The sequence below is a fragment of the Sarcophilus harrisii genome, chromosome 2 (genome assembly GCF_902635505.1).
Source record: "Sarcophilus harrisii chromosome 2, mSarHar1.11, whole genome shotgun sequence".
In the NCBI taxonomy this organism is placed as follows: domain Eukaryota; kingdom Metazoa; phylum Chordata; class Mammalia; order Dasyuromorphia; family Dasyuridae; genus Sarcophilus; species Sarcophilus harrisii.
The window spans coordinates 545,783,823-545,801,524 of NC_045427.1; the positions used below are offsets into that span (position 1 = coordinate 545,783,823).

Genomic DNA, 17,702 nt, shown 5'->3' on the forward strand with positions numbered 1-17,702 from the left:
AGTATGAGAAGAAAAGAAATCATTTTAAAACACACACACACACACAGTCCTCTTCTTGTATTTAGCTGCTTTCTTGTCATGTCAAAAGTGACTTCAAATCCATCTGTGTGACCCTGGACAAGTCATTTAATCCTGTTTGCTTCAGTTTCCTTATCTTAAAATGGGCTCAAGAAGGAAATGGCCAACCACTCCAGTATCTTTGCCAAGAAAACCCCAAATGGGGTCACAGTCAACTACAAGTGGAAAACAACTCAGCAGCAACAATTATCACAAGATTGGACTGATCTGGACCAACAAAATTAAATAACACCATAAGAAAGCACTTGCTTTTCTCCATCCTAGCCACTGGGTGTCACTTTGTCCCCTACTGAAAGGTGACAATAGAGCATTCATCTGGCAGTAAAATAACTGGTTAGGGAACACAAGGTCCCAACATAGTTCTTAAGCTGTGTCACCACTCCAGCTTTCCAGCAAGGGAGGAGGGATTCAGAAATCAGGCCCAGTGCTCTGGGCTTTGTTTGAATCAAGTGGTGACAGATTCACAACTTCCACATGCCCACGCAGGTATACGCAGAAACCTTGGCTTTGCTACAGGTCTAGGTTGCTGCCAGCACCTGCCTTAAAGGCACAATCACAATAGGGGGACAATACAACACCCTTCTCTAAATAAACCATGGTCTAGTGCCCTCTAGTGGCATGTCCTGCAACTAATGAATTTGAGCTGTTAAAACAATCCAAGGTTTTCTACGTTTCTGGAGACATCCCACTCAAATTAAGAAACATTTATTGCCTAGTATAAGGAAAGTACCATACTAGGCACTAGAAGAGCCCTCCCCACCTTTTCCATGTATTTGTTGCTGCCGTGCAAGACCAATTTTATCAGCCAAGTAAGACCCTAAGTGAGAACAGAAAAATAATTAGTGGAATCTTAGATGGCAGCATCTATTGTGGACCTGGAATTGCTGAATCATTACTGACCTAGGTCCTCAGGATCAAGAGTTCTCTATGAAGCCTCCTATGGAAATCTCCAATAACTGGAGCCTAGATGATTTCTAAACCCACAAGATAAGACTATATTTTAATTGTGCTTTTCTTCTTCTCTCACATCCTTATCTGGAAATCTGGTTCTCATCTCATCCTTCCTTTCTGCCTTCACTTTGCTTTGTTCCCAAACCTCCCCCAAACCCTGAATTCATTTACTCTCATTTGTGTTCATTTAAGATGCATTTATTTAATACCTACTAGGTACAAGGCACCTTACTAAGCTCTACTGATACAATGACAAAATTGAAAATAGTCTATGCCCTAAATAAATTTATATCTTCTTGGCATCATATTCTATGACCTTGCAATAACTTCTAAGTTTGCAAAATACTAATAATTTTCACTTTTTCATATACTCACTCTCACTCTCCCTTTACCAATTAATTTTATCCATTCAGTAAGTATTCATTGAGTTTCTATTATGTTCAGAATTCTATGTTATGTATTTTTAAGGATACAAAAATAAAACTCAATCCCTGGTCTCAAGTAGCACAGGCACACATGTAACATTGAACAATAGCCAAGGTCACTTCCAAGGTAAGCCATACAAACCAATGACTCCCAATTCAAGCTATATTCCTTAAGCTATAATAAAGTACCAGATAATTAAACTACTCTTACCTCTATAGTTTCTATGCCTTGTTTCTTAGCAGCTAAGAAGTCAGAGAGATAAAGGGAACTTAGAATGGGAAGTATAAATTTCAGGGGAAAGGAAAGGTCAAATAGTTTTTTTTTTTAATTAATAGGTTTTAAAAAGGAAAGACCTTTGTTTAGTGAGGGGAGGATTACTGATAAAATATTGTCAAGCTAGCGTCAGCAGACTATAGTTGGTAAACACTGATATAAACAATAATGCTTTAGGAATTCAGATAAGCCAGGGATCACCATAAACGGGATGATCTTTATAATGGAGATGGCAACTGAGCTGGGTCTTGATGAATAGATAGGAGATGAGAATGGCACTTCATTAAGACTTGGATGTGAAAATAAACATGGTATGTTTAGAGAGAGTGAAGAAAGTGATCTAATTAGAACAGAGGATAAGATTTAAGGGAACTATTGGAAGATTAGGTTAAGATCATATCCTGTCATGCCTAGAATTTGGGGCTATTTCTACTTTATCCTATAAGCAATGAGGAGCTATTGAATGTCTATGAAAAAGGGAAAGGAATGTAGCTCATTGGACATGAGGAAAAGTAGTATATGAAAAGAACCAGTCTGGCAGTGGCATGTAAGACAGATTGAAAGGAAGAGCTGGGAGAACAGGTTTAGGCCATAGAAGTAATCCTAGCTTAGGAGAGACAGCCATAGCAATGGAAAAGATCAAATTCTAGAGATAAGCCAAAGAACAAATTCACAGGACTTGGTGAATAATCAGATATGAAAGGATGAAGAAAGAAGAGGAGCCAAAAAGAATTTCAGCTTTATAAAGAGAAAATGTTAGAATAGGTAATTTTTTTGTGAACTTATCATGGTAAATTAAATTAGAGTTGAATTAAAGTCTAGAAATATTGGCTTTCTAGTTAATCTTCATTTTTTTTATAACACATTCCACAGTGTTGAGACTCTAGGCACTCTGGACTTCATACTATTCATGAGAACAAAAAGTTTAGAATCATTTGGGATTCTCATGACTTTAGATACATTGTATCCCCATATTGCATTGTATGTGTGTGCACATTTACACTCTTGCACACACACACACACATACTGATTTTACTGGCATAAGAACAGTCAAGGAAACTCCTTCTACCAAAGCAGATTACCACCTTCTCTGCATCTTGTAGACTTAGCTACTAGAGCCCTGAGAAGTTAAGTGATTTGCCCCACCATATAGCCAGATATGTCATAAACTAAACTTGAATCCATGCCTTCCTGGCTTTGAGACCAGCTCCATGTCATACACTGAGGCACCAAGACATAAACCAACATGACTCAAGTTAGAGATCTTATTAATGCATAACTAGAATTTATACCTAGGTCTTCTAAGTATAAACTTAGGTGAGCCATGCCACAGTGCTCCTTAAGACTTAGATCTTGCAGATATATAAGGAACAGTAGAATCTTAGCAAGGTCATCAACCTCCATATTTTATTACAGTCAAACAGAGTGAAAGCAAGAGTTACTTACTAAGCCCCTACTGTATGTTCAGTGCTATGCCAGAATAAGGCACTGGAGATAGTCTCTCTAGGATATAGCAGTGACTTAGAATCTACAACTGAAAGATTTGAATTCAAATCCAAACTCTTCCTCAATAACTCTGAGAAAGCCACTCCAACTCACTGGTCTTGTTTCTTCCTCTGTAAAATGAGGTTTTTGTGTTTTTTGTGGGAGGGAAATACATTTTGCATGGCTGCACATTTATAACCTTTATCAAGTTTCTTGCCTTCTCACTGAGGCAGTTGGAGAGGAGGAGTGAGAGATAATTTGAACTCAAAAGTGGTTTAAAAAAATGTTAAAATTGTTTTTACATGTAATTGGAGAAAAACAAAATACTTTAACTTTAAAAATAAGTAAAATGAGGCTTTCTGGACCTCGATATTCCTTCTATCAATAAATCCTAAGTTGCCAGTGGCAAATAGAGATAGAGATAATAGAGAGAGATGAGATTGAGAAAGAGAAAGGTAATTGAGCCACAGAGAGAATTCCCTTAAGGAATTCTCACTCAGTTGGGAAAGACAGAACTAGTACGTTTGAAAACTACTATAAGACTCTACAACACATTGACTAGATAATCAAGTGCTTAGTTGTGTGTGTGTATATATATGACTATGAATGTCAGAAGAAGAGGAAAGAATTAAGAGAACAAGAACACAGGCTCTCCTAATGTCAGAGAGAAAGGATCTCAGCAGTCATCTCTCCAAGTGTCCTTCTCACTCTTTTTAGAACACGAGTTTCCCAAGCACTTGTGGCCTTCCCAGCACTGTCCTAGGTGCTTAAAAAACATTTAGGAAAAGTACAAGGCAAAAGTCCCTGCTGCCTTCTGGGAACTTACAGTCTAACTGAGACCAGTACACCCCTGCAAGGCGACAAACAGCAAGCCAAGGCGGAGCATGACCAGGGACCGCCGTGACTGGTCCCCACAGCCAAGGAATCATCGCTTTGGTTCAGACCAGAGAGAACTCACTGTGAGTTCAGGTGGTCGGGAACATTTCATGGAGGAAGCTGGTCTGGAGTGACTCCGACTGACAAAGAGGCAGAAGAGAATTCCAAGAGGAAACTGACCCGTTCGTCCCTGGCGACAGTGTGGACGCCGTGCCAGCTCCCGCTAACGTCCTCACTCCCTGCCCGGGCGGACTCCCCGAGGGCTTTTAGGAATGGGACGGACACTCCCCATAAGATTCATCTCCTTTTCCCTCTGCTAGCTTCCACCTGCAGATAGACCGTCTCATGCGCAGCACTGTCCTCTAGTGGCCGCTTCGTGCTTCGCTTTTAGGGAAAAAAATGACAAGCCGAATGCAGATGCCTTCGGGATTTCGTTTGTTGCCGTTTCACATTTACTAAGCCTTTGCAGTTGAATGACCAGGTGTATAGAGAACGTGCAGGAGAAGCCATTGCTACCCGCCCTACAAGCCTGTCATGGAAGACCGTCGCAATAAGCAGAGGGATGCCTTCTTTGAGCAGTCGATAAAGGAGAGGGAGATCCAGAAAAACTCTTTCCTTCTCCCCAAAACAGAGCCTCTATCTCTCCCAGAGATTGCTGGGAGCCATTGAAGGAATTTTCCACAGAGCTCTCCCCAGAAACCATTCCCTGAAAGGGCTGCCAACTCCACAGACCCCAGGACAGCTGCTGGCAAAGGGCCTTAATAAAAGTCTCAGAAAAAGAAAAAAAGAAAAAAAAAAAAAAAAAACAGAGAGAATAAGGCTCAGAACCGTATTAGGAGATCCGGGTTCTAGTTTAGATCTGCAACTAACTTGCTGGAGCCGGAATCACCTGGAACGCTACCTCCCCAGACCCTAGCTTCCTCTTCTAGAAAAGCGGAGATGGGATCAGATGATCTAAGTGCTCTTCTAACTCAAACACACTTTGATTCTGTTTTTGAATGATCTTCTTGATCCCCAAACTTCCTCTGACCTTCAGAAAAGGACAATTTCTACCTATCATGCTCCCATCGGAAAAGTTTACCTTTTTTTGCCTCCCAGAGTTACTATACATCTATCTCACGGCTCATGCCACAAGATGGGGATCCACGGAAAGAAATTTCCATCCCTTTGGTACAAGTGGTTCTGGAGAGAGTGAGAGCCAGAGACCATAGTCAGGGGAAATCTACAGTCTTCCAAGATAACCAGTAAAAATAAAGGGGGGGGGGCGGCATTCTCAATCAATAAGAAAAAGAGTGAGACAATTCTGCAAGGGTCATTGGTTACCCATCTGGAAAGAAGCTCTATTTCAAAATCTAGGTGTCCAGAACTCCCATGAAACTTTTTCCCAGGGACTTTTATCATCCAGAGAAAGGACCTGAATGCCAGGATCTCTCTGGCCATTGGATATTTAGCAGCATAATGCTGCCTCAAGCCAATGGAAACTTAAGCCTGGAACAGTTCTGATGTTGCACCAGATCCTGCTAACACTTGATCTGCCATGGTGGCCATTCTGACCTCAAAAACCCAAGCACACCAGATAGCAGCTTGAAAAACTTCACTGGAGAAGGGTCATCAAGAAAAAAGGGGAACCCAGTTGGGCAGGGATCCCAGAGAAGAGAGTTTCCATTTGGGAACAAGTTTTTAAGAATGTATTGTGTCATCAAAAGGATTATGGATTTCTTTAATTCAGAAAATCTAAATTCAGTCCCAGGCTGTGTGACTTTTAACAAGTCACTTTCCTGTATGTGTGAATGTGTTGAGGTCAGGAACCGAATGTTGAGGTGTAGACCATGTGTTGAGGTCTACATTTGGGTACCTAAATGAAATTAGGGTTTAGTTGAGGTCTAGTGGCGGGTTTGGGGTACAGGGAGTCAAACAGAGTTCCCCTGCAACCCCCTTGGATTCGGCGCAAGGATACGGCGGTATTTGAGGTCTAGTAGCCGGCCGGAATTCCCAATAAAAGCATTTATTGGCCCAGAGAGCTAGATTAATAAAAGAGGTTTATTACTGAGTTTAGAAGTAGGAGATAGGTGAAGGTAGAGATAAGGAGGGCACTGGACAGAGGGTCCAGTGGACAGAGGGTCCTCACATGGCAACCATGTTTGGAATCTCTGCAAAGAGGGGTTCCCAGTGTGGTCCTTTTAAGTTGGAGACTTAGCTCGAGGGGCTTAGCTCGAGGGGGTGTAGCCCCAAAGTTGGCTCAGGTCGGGGTGGGGCTGGGACAGGTCCGGACCTTCTATTGGAATTCAAAGGGACCAGGATTTGTGAGTCAAAGGGTAATTTACATTAGCTTAGGGGGGGTTGGGAATCAAAGATTGGAATCTTTCCCGCATCAAATGCACTTATGTTGTCAGGCAGAAAAACCAAATGATCTCTTAGGTTACTTCCAGATCTATTATTTTGTGAAGTTGAGAAGGAAGTTAAGATAGAGTCAAAGAAGCAGTCTCCACTCACTTTTTAATCCGGCTGGTCTCAACTGCTTAATATATTCTCCCTTACCTATCTATCCTTATTCATTTTGCTAACCTGATTCTATCTCATCCCTTTCCCATGTTGCCCTAGGAAAGACTTTAGAAACAGCATGGGTATTTACCAAAAGAACCCACTTCCCTAAAAAATCATAATTAAGAAACATTAGAGGGGGAAGATCATCAACCTTGGCTCTCTAATTTTATGAAAGAACAAACTGAAACCAAGAAGAAAAGCCATTGAGATTTGCCTTTGGTCCATTCAAAAGAGTTTCGGAATTTCCTAAGAGAAAATGAGTACCAGAAAACTTCTATTTTATAACCCCAGGTGTCTCTGCTCCAAGCTCCTGAGACACTTCTGTTGGGAAATTTGCCAGAATTGAGACAAGGGGGGGAGAAGAGCTCTACTCCAGAGACTATGCTGAATCTTCAAATTCTACCCTTTCCCTATAAATATTGCTTTGCATAAACTCAACCTTTGGATTTATTTCTAATTAGCGTGGGCTGTGAAAGGAGCCCTCAGGGGCTGGCAGCCTCACAGAGCTGCCTCTGGGGACACTGAATTTGGAAACCTTACCCTTAGGGAATACCAAGGCAAAAGGGAGGTTCTGGGTTTTAGGAGTCACAGAGAACAAGAATTGGGCTGGGCTATGAAGTAAGGGAGACCATCCCCAGAAGAGTCCTTAGAAAATACATATATCTGTTCAGCAAGTGAGGTAGTGGAAAGAAAACTAAATTGAGATTCTAAAAGCCTTGATCCTAGTCCTTTCTTTGCCATTATCTAGCAAGGAGATCTTGGATAAGTCATCAAATAAGGTTTTTATTTCTAAAATGAGGAAGTTTTAAATTGAAACAGAAAATAACATGTCTTGAGCCAGAGAATAAAAGAAAACACATGCAGGAAGCGTAATAGAGTAAGAAGTCAAGCTGACAGAGCCACCCAGTACCCTCAGGGTCAAGGAAAAGTCAATCGGGTATTTCTCAGCTTTCCTTGAGAATTCTACAAACCAGAAATGGAAATCACTGGGGGTATTCCCTGAAGATACTTAAAAGCTCTACTGAATAGAAAACCTATTTCCTCCAGTTTTTCTTCCTTTGGGCTTGAACCTCCAGGGAAGGGGTTCCTTTGGTATATTCCCAGAAAAGGTTAAGTCTACCCAGGACAGAATTGAAGGTGAGCCTCCCTAGGAGACAAAACATCTTGGATCTGCAGATTCCCCCAAGGAAAAACCAATATTTTCCTGGCTTTTTCAAAAATTCTAATGCTTCCAAATTTAATCCATTACTGATAAGGCTAAACTCAGCTAATCTGCTTTCTTACTATGTGAGAAAAATTGAGGTTTGAGGAAAGGAAATGATATGTCCAAGATCACTCTGCTAACCTCTCATAGAACTGGCTACAGCTCAGAGAAACATACATTCAGGAAAGTTTTAAGCCAGAAAGACTCTTAAAACATCTAATGTGACCTAGATTTGCAGAGTTCTGGTGAAGAACAGAACTGCAAGAGACCTTAGGCCTAGTGAAAGCCCCACTTTTTACAGACAAGGAAATCATGGCTTAGAAAGATTAAACAATATGTCCATGTTCACATGGTCAATGAATAGCAAAGGCTCCCAGGTTTCCTAGATTCTTTCCACCTGATCATGCTACTGTGCCGTTCAACAGAGGGTACTTACTTCCATAACCATTTAGCAGATGGAAACCTTATCATAAAGCTGATCCTGGTAGAGACATACAACAGCCACCATCCCCTTGCTCACTGTAGGTATGTATCCAGCCCCTCCAGTCTTAGAGAATGTGAATCAAAGAATTTCTAGCAATTGCCTAGCAGGACCTCTCCCAGTCATTGAATCTCATACAATATCAGGACCAACAAAGCTTAAAGATTATATGATCCATTTCCTTCATTTTGGATATAGAGAAATATTCTCAAGAGTCCCAAGTCTTGTCTGGTGCTCCTATATTAGCACGGTGGAAATCACCTAGCCTATCCTCTTTATGTAATAGATGAGGGAACTAAAGCTCAAGAAGACAAACTGATCATCAATAGTGGCGCCAATAGGTGTCCATTCTTCCCACCACAACATCTATTTTCTCTGACAAAATCTTGCTGTTTTAGAGAAATAACAAAAATGCATATATTCCCCCACACTGCCTCTTTTCAACCAATAAGTCCTTGGCAAAGAATGAGCACATCAAAGGGAACATCAGAATTCCTGCCCAACCCAACCATGTCCAGCAAAACCTATCCCTATAGATGCCAAGGATGTGAGCTGCCCGATGCAGAACTGCCATTTTGAGTAAGTCAACAAGCACTTATAAAGAGCCTTCTTTATGCCAAGTAATGTGCTAAATTCAAGGGATACAAAGAAAAACAAAAACCCTGTCCCTACCCTTCAGTAACCCATGTTCCGTTAGAGATGGCTGGACAAACACGGCTGTATATAACCCAGACCTATAGCAGGGGACTTGGTCATTCCTCTAACTGCCAAGAGGAGCAAAGTATGTGTAGGAAGAGCTGACATAAGCATGAAAGATGAAGAGGCTTCTGCTGCAAAGCTGGAAGCCCCAAGAGATAAGGACTGGTCATGGTCATAGGGTTGTTGCATGGATAGAACGACCCAAAGGACATTTGGGTATTTTTTGTAAAGAGAAAGAAAATGAGAAGCCAAAAACAGCCAATCGAGGAGCACCATCCCCTGCGCCCCACCATTTAAATCCTATCTACCAAAAATATATCAAGGAAAACCAGCAGTCCCAAGTAGTTCAGCTCGCAGATACTACCAGCTGCCGTGGATTTGGTCTGTTACTTTATATCCTGTTGTTGTCTGAATCCATTGTAAGGTTGTAGCTGTGAGAATGAAAGATGGGGCAAGGAAGGTTGGGGAGGGAGGAAGGAGGAGAAATCACAGATTGAGTCAAATAAAACATCAATCTAGACCTCAGTATGTTCATTTGTAATAGGAACAAATGTTACCTCTATTACTTATTGTCACAAATTCATTGTGAGGATTAGTGGAGGAGAGATGTAAAGTACTAGATAAAGAAGCTATTATTTATTATTGGTACTCCACAGATAGGTGAGGGACAGATAACCTAAACTTCCCAGCCTCTTTTTTTCCTAAGTGAGGGGACACAAGCTCCATGGTCTCATCTTTAAATTACTGGCTGACCACTGGGGAGCCCTATACCTCAGACTGTGAGCTGCTTGAAAGCAAGAACTGCTGCTTGTTGCCATTTTTATAGTCCCAATGCTTAGCACAGCACTTAATAAATGTTAACTATCACCCTTCCTCAAAAGTTGTCAAACATAAGAATGATAGAAGTAATAGTGAGAGAAAAAAAAGGACAGAAAGCTTCATGACCAAGAAGAGAACATTTGTATGTGGAATACTCTACCCAACACCTCTCCTCTCCCTTAAAATGATTCCCATCCCAGATGGATTACTAACATTTTACCCAGTTTACTGCTCCAGGGAGGGTAACAGAGTCCTAAAACACATTCTCACCTCAAATCCAGTTCCTTTCCAACCCAACACACACCAGCCCAAGAGACTGTTTTAGTAGGTGCTGCCTGGTGTGGAAGGGCTCATCCTCTTAGTCCTCACAGATTAACAGCAGGTGGATAATATCCTGGTTAGTGAGCTCATACCCAGTACAAAAAGTAAAAACAAAAACAAAAACAAAACAAAACAAACCCAATTCCCTAAATGAATAAGGCTTTGGGAGAACATGGAAAGCTGGCAAGTTAAAGATTTCTGGCTGTGACACCTGCTATGTTCCCCATGTAACCCAGGATATCTAAATGAGCCTCAGTTTCCTAATATGTTTTTTAAGTTTAAGAGTAGTTATAAGGAAACACAAAGGAGCACATTTTATAATTATATTAATCACAAAATTTAAGGGGAATTATGATAGACAGGAAAAAGGATTAGCATCCAATTTCAAATCCCAGTTCTGCCACTGACTTGCTGTGTGACTTTAGAGAAGTTTACTTAATCACTCTGAGACTCAGTTTCCTTATTTGTAACCAAGGAGATTGGACTAGAAGGTTTCAAAGATCCCTTCTAGCTCTCAATCAAGGATCCCATGAGTGCTATCTAAATGCAAGCTATTATTATTATTATTACCAAAATGTATAAGGAATTTCATAGAATTATAGAGTTAGGGCTGGAAGGGATTTCAAAAGTCATCTAATACAATACTCATTTTACATGGAAAAATGAGACCCAGGGAAGTTGTGACCTTCCCAATGGCATTATTTTGTGAGAGATCTAAGATTTGAGCTCAGTTCCCTTAATTCCAAATAATAAAAAGAAAGCCAGAATTTGAACTCAGCTCCAAACAACAACAACAACAACAACAACAATAATAATAGCCAATATTTACATAGTACTGGAGGTTTACAAAGTACTTTAGGTATATAAGTTCACTAACTGTGGCTCTTTCCACAATTTGACACTTAGATTCTCCTGCATAATTGGCAATCCCAAGTTAATATTGGATAGTCATGGAGCTCTGGTGTAGAGAGATCAGCCCAGAGGATATTTGGGCATTTTCTGTGAGATGAGAAGGGAAATGAAAAGCCAAAAACAGTCAATTGAGGAACACAATTTCTCCCACCATCATTTCACTCCCACCTACTAACAATATTATAAGAAAAAACACCAGTCTCAAATAGTTCTGCTCTCAGGAACTCTACCTCTTGACACAGATTCCTGAAAACTGGCATGGTCCATTGGGAAGCAAGATACATTAAAAAAGAGCAGAGAATAGAAGTCAAAGACTTAGGGTCAAATCCCTACTGTTTACGATCTCTTGTGACCATAAGCAAAACTGTCTCCGCGGGGCCTCTGGGAATTGAGTTCAAATGAGTTCAAATCAAAATGATGAGTTCATCTCATCCTAGATTACAGAATCGCCCCTGTCTCTCTCATCCTTTCCTCTCATTCTTCAAATGAAGAGACAGATGAAAGAAAAATTCATTGACTTACCCAAGATCATACAATGGCTAAGCTGCACTTGGAACCCAGGTCTGACCTCCAGCTTTCAGACTCTTTCAGCTATAACTCGTTATTTCCAGTTCCCTAGACACCAAAAGGCAGATGGAGATGGCCCAACTCCTTGAACTGCTTCATATGAGCCAATGAAAACAGATGTCAGGAAGGGGACTCCATGGTAGTGCCATAGACTGACCAGTATGTAGTCATAGTGCCAGGAAGACCTCTAGTCTGTTCGAAGGACCTCCAAAGGCTTCCCTGACCCCACTTCAGAATGTGGAAAGGGGTTCAACTATGTAACTGGGCATCTAGAATTCACAATGAGCATTACAACCTGGGATTTGAGTGATAGTGGGGTACCAAAGGGAATGGTATAACTTTAACCCCCCCATTAAAGAAATAAATTACAAAAATTTACTTGTGCCCCCACCACCATCCCCAGAACAGTAACAGTCATGGCAGAAACCTAGGCTTTATGCATGTATGTATGGAGTGGGAGGAGAGAAGAGAGAAATGTGTCTCATGAGGCTTGAGTCCCCAAATGTCCACAAAAGCTGTACATAAGAGAGGTTAGATTTCTGGTTTCCAAGGCCTGAAGTTGGGCCAGCAGCATTGTCATGGGAGGGTGAAGAGGCTGCATCTAAGCCAAGTCCAGACTGAGCTGGTTTCATCCAGCTGCTCTCCACTGAGCTCCCACAGAGCTGGCAAAGTCAAGAAGCAAGCAAGCCTTCAAAGATAGCCTCCCCAGGAATGGTTTGCTGGCCCTAAGACAGCTGGAGACTCAAGTCCACAAGGATAGCCCCCAAATTCCAAAGTTAAAGCCCTGTGGCAGTTCTTCATCATGGAATGGAGAGAGCAGAGACCCAAAGAGGCCCATGTCCCTTCCTGCTTCTAAGAGTACTTCCCAGCCATTGGACCCCCAGAATTCCATCCTTCAACTGTGAGCCAACAGGAGACACCCCTAAAAGAGACACGATGATACTTTTTAACATTCTACATCTTCCGGTACAACAAAGGCAGCTCCTATGAGTGACCCCCAAATACCAGCACCCAAAAGATCCTTCTCACTCGGGCAGTAGCTCAGACCTCTTTCTGTTTCCTAAGCTCAAGTCTGTCTTCTTTTCAATCCAAGATATAGCTCTCCTTTGGCCTGGCTCACTTACTTCCTAATTCTCCCCCAGACATCAGTTCTCTCTTCTGGTAGCCACAGCTGTGACTTCCTTAACTCTTGAAGGAGAATAGGAGGCAAAGAACTGGGCAGGGCAGGATGCTCAATAGCCAGGCTTTTTGTTAGATTCTAAATGAGCATTCACACAGCCAACAGATGACATGAGCTAAATCTGCAGGAAGCCAGAGGGAGCAGACAGACAGCAGACCCACAGCTGCCAAACTCTAGGGGATGGACCCCATTGGTAGGTGGGGAGTGGAAAACGGGTCCCAGTTTGGGAATTACAATGTCCAATCCAAGCCACTGGGGTGGCTATGTGGGTGGGATATGGTGACTCTTCCAATGCTAGACAATTACACAGGTTCCTGATGGCCAAAAACAGCAGCACATCCTCAGGGTGCCAGCGTGATGTGGCAGATGTGTACCTACTCTTAAGTCAAGAATACCCTCCCCTCACTCTCAGACTGGCCATGGGGAATATACCATTCAGACTCAAGACTGGCTAAGGGATGGAACCTATGGGAGCTAGTCCAGGCACTGTCATCCATGTGCCAAACACTCTTCTTGCCTTTGTGGCGGGATATGGGAATAGAAGAACAGAGTATATTCCTCCTGCCAGGCATGCAGTTAGTGTACTGAGAGCTCAAGTTGATGAGGAAGAGATGAACTGTTTAGATTCAAAGATGCCAAGAATGCCACAATAGCTGGACCTCTTTCTGATAATCTCACGGCAAGGAGGACTATCCACCACCGCACCTTGGTAAGGGATGTCCCTAATGCCTGATGGAGCTATGGAGGTGGCTACATTTATTAGAGAGACTATTGGTTCTAGAGTCAGCAGACTTGGGTTCAAATCCCACCTTTGATGTCTACAACCTCTTCTGGCCTCAGTTTCCTCAGTTATAAAATAAGGAGGCTGAAATAGATGACCCCTGAAGTCCCTTTCATCTGGAGATCTATGATCCTATAACTGTATGGCCAGACTTTGTCAGGGTGTTTTTCATCAGATGGGTTGATACCATCGTTCATACTGTGGGCAGACAGAAAATTTCTGCCATACAGTTTCAAGTCAGGATCCTAAGAGACCTCGAGAAGTCTCTGGGGTGATGGTTTTGCCTGCTATGAGCCAGCAGTAGATGCTCCCTTCCTCTCTTCCCTCCTCACAAAGCCTAGCTCCTTAAAGAAGAAGGCCCAGATTATCTCTCACCCCAAGTCAAGAAACATGAGATGAAGCTAAAAAATTGTCCACATCTGGCTCCCTCAAGCCTAGACTTAAAGACAGCCTAGAAGCCGTGAGTTTAAACTTGACCTTTCTGCCTCAGCCTCTTTCCCATACCCAAAGTGAACTATATCAAAGTCACTTAGAGAAAATCCTTTAGCATCAACAACTAATATGATAATTACTGGGCATCCACCATCCTTGAAGCCTTTTATATAGTCTATCCCTAAAACAGCACCAAGACCTTGGGCCTGGGGTGGGGTCTGGGACAGGGCCTGGGAGTCCCACTTACTCCATCTCCCAATCACACATACATATGTTCCAGATTATATATAATAAAAATCACAAAGACTGAAAAAGGAGACTTTCTCCTTCAACATCCTTCAGCTGAAGTCCTTTCCTCAGGACAGGATTTGGAGAAGCTTGTCTGCTTGAAGACTGTGGAGAATAAGGAAGATCACTATCAGGCATTTTCCTTTCTCTTCCTTTATTCCCCTCCATTCTCTTTCCCCTGCCAACCTTTCCAGGACTCTCCTGGCATTTATGTGGGCCTAAATTCCCCTGTTTATCTTGGCTTTAACACTATCTCTAAAACAGTGCTCCCTCCCCAGGGGAGTGAAAAATAAATACTAACAGTGTACTCACTGGACTTTAAATGAGTTGATCCATGATAGTCCTCTACTGGCCAACCCAACAGAAAATCCAATCAATCAGGCCAGTTTCCTAGAAACCAAGTCCTGAGTGATAACCTCAAATGGGTATTAGAACTGACTTGGGAGAAAGGGGGTCTTTGATTTCTGACCAGGAGGAGTCCTGAGACAATGTTCCCCTCAGTCACAGTGTCACTCAGACCTCATGTCCCCTCTCTTCATTCTACAGGACATTCAGCTGTGGAGCTGAGGTGAAACACTGTGACAAATATACCAATCCCCTTTCCATCACCAACTCTTCCAGCAGCATTATCAGCCTTCCAACTTTAAAAGGATCCTTTACCCTAACTCTCAACACTCAACTTCTCCCTTCAGTACTGGATATTCTTCCCTCCCTGGCTATTTTATTGGCATTTTTTTTCATTTTCAAAGCAGTAAACAGCATTGTCTGGATATAAAGAACCTACATAATAGTATCTCTCCCAGCAGCTTTCCTACAAATACACACATCCCCACATGCGGGGAGCAAACTGAAAGCCATCTCAGCTGCTTCCAAGAGCTGACATTGAGCTGCCCAGGGCTCCATTCTCTCCTGCCCTCTGGACAATGCAATGCTCCCACTCTTCAGTATGGACCAAGGGTTTGAAACCCCGAATATCATCCTTGCCCAAGATGTCCCCAAATCTGAGTTTCTCTGAGGAGCCAAGCAAATCAGGATTCCCTTTCTACACCACCCCCCTTACTGAATCCTGAGAATTCTGTGATATGAAGGGAGGGAGGGGCAGAGAAGAGAAACCATGGACTGACCAGCAAGTTCCATCTATTCTGCTTGTCTTGCCCCCTCCCCTTCTTCCCTCCCTGCCAACCTTGTTGTTTTTTCTTTTCATTTCAAGCTGGGTTTGGAGGGGAATATGGGAGTGGGTGGATAGAACACAGATATGGGTCAATCTCATTTCCTGGGGCAGGAATTAGGGACATTTCTTTGGCTATGCTGTTCCCTAGGTCTGTGAACAGCAAGACTACATGTGTGGAGGAACCATTAGCCAAAGAAGGTGACAAGGCTGGGCTTTTAAGAGAACAGAGCTGCAATTCTTTCCTGGCTTTGCAGCAATTACACTGTGACCAAGCAGAAGAGGATCTCTAGAAAGGATGAGACCCAAAGCATTTTGCCCACTTACTGATCTGGAATGGTTAAAGATTGACTGGAAAAATAACCCAGAAATCTGCCTCCCCCCCCCAACATCCTCTGTGACTTCAGTCCAAATCCTTCTTGGATTTGCTATCAAGAAAAAGAATTCCACCCATGTATGGAGTTCCAGGATCTGAGTAGTGAGAAGTGATTTCCCTAAATGATCACATTTCTATTTTCATCAAGATAATAAGAATCGGAGTTCACTCACTAGATCAGCTACAAAAATAAAAAGCCAATTGAGTAGACTCCATCACTCTTGCCCCCTCTCTTTCTCCCAACCCTCTATACAAACACAAACACACACACATACACATACACACACACAGTTTGAAGAAAGGGAAAAGGCCACGGTGCCCCCCAGATATGAGCCAGAAGTATGATTCAGATGAAGCTGAATCAGGCAAATACCACTCAAAGTTCAATATTCCAAATAAATAGATTCAGGATGTTTAAATGACAATCACACACACACACACACACACACACACACACACTCACACACCCTGCCCTTTCCCCTTCTACCTCCATTGCTCACAAAATGCAGTCCTTTGGAGGGGATCTCAAAACCAAAAACACTTAAAAGGTATATAATTTGTGGGTCCCAGGAATCAAAGAGTCCTGTGGGAAAAAAAAAGGTGGTGAGATGAAAACGTGGGAACCTGGGGTGGAAAATATCAGGAGATGGAGAGGGTAAAGATCTGTGTATCTGTGGCCAACGAATGACATCCTATCCACATCTGAAGTCTCTAAAAGCCCCGAGAGCTGAAAACTTGTTTGCTTATCAATGTCGGGCTTTTTTCTGCTTATTTCCTCCCTCAAAAAGGAAACAGTTAAACATTGAGGATCATCTAGAACAGCTAGAAGTCTGGCTCCTGCTCTCCCAGCTTAAGCAGCCACTGCTGCTGCTGTTGCTACCGCTGAGGAATTAAATAAACCTCATTCACTTTATCCTACTTAAGCATGGCCAAACTGTTGCTATTTAGTGGGGGCAGAAAATTCGATTCTCTTCCTTGGAATGATAATGAGGGTGGGGGCGAGGGCAGAGGGCAGGCAAGGGTGCTGTAAGAGACGCAATCACAATCTGAGCTGGGAAAAACCAAGTAAATAACAAGATCATTCACAGCCCGGGCTGGAGTCACCTGGAAATACGCAAACTGCGTTAGCATCTTCCCTGGCAAAAGACACACACACACACACACACACACACACACACCCCACAAAGCACTACTGTGCGCCCGGGGGAGGGGGGATGGAGGGAGAAGATGGGAGAGCAAAGCAAGAGGACCGGGGTACTGACTTACATGGAAGTGATATTCCTTGAGATGTCCGTGATATTGATGCTGGCGTTGCCATTACTGTTCCCTGAATCCTGCCCTTCCAAGAGGGGGAAAAGATTCCCATCATCGGGATTCTTGCAATTGATCTCTGTCTTACTGCAGACACAGTTCGCAGGGCAAGCCAGCACCGAACCCAGATAGTCCAGCCAGAAGCTTCCCAGCAAAAAAATCCTCCAGAAACTGCACTTGGTAGGGCAAAGAGAGACATCCATCTCCGATTGCTGCTTCTAAAAAAGAGGAGGAGGAGGAGAGGAGGGGGTGGGGGGAGAAGGGGGGAAGGAAACAAAGACAGGGGGGGGGGGGGGGGGGGGGGGGGGGGGGGGGAATTCTGCCTTTGGAACGCCGAGTGATCAGATGCAAAATCCTCCAGCGGATGGAACCATCGTGGCCGCCGGGAAGATACGCGGTAATTCCCCTACAGTAGCGGTCTGAAATGCATGGTGGATAGGGCTCCTTTGCTGCCTTGTTGATTCCAGGTTGGTAATCAAGCCGCTCTCTCTGACTCTGATACTTGTGAGGATTGCAACAGAAGATGGGGA

At 42.9% G+C, this 17,702-nt stretch overlaps 1 protein-coding gene across 3 annotated transcripts in view; it reads right to left on the bottom strand.

Moving 5' to 3' along the window:
• NTRK3 (neurotrophic receptor tyrosine kinase 3) overlaps nucleotides 1-17,432 on the bottom strand; it is a 451,535-nt gene extending 434,103 nt beyond the window's left edge. For all 3 annotated transcript variants that reach the window (XM_003755530.4, XM_012542269.3, XM_023497019.2), the window contains exon 1: nucleotides 17,128-17,432. In XM_003755530.4, the coding sequence (XP_003755578.1) occupies nucleotides 17,128-17,375 (248 nt within the window). In that variant the 5' untranslated portion in view covers nucleotides 17,376-17,432. The remainder of the gene's footprint in view (nucleotides 1-17,127) is intronic.
• Nucleotides 17,433-17,702: the final 270 nt, after the last annotated feature.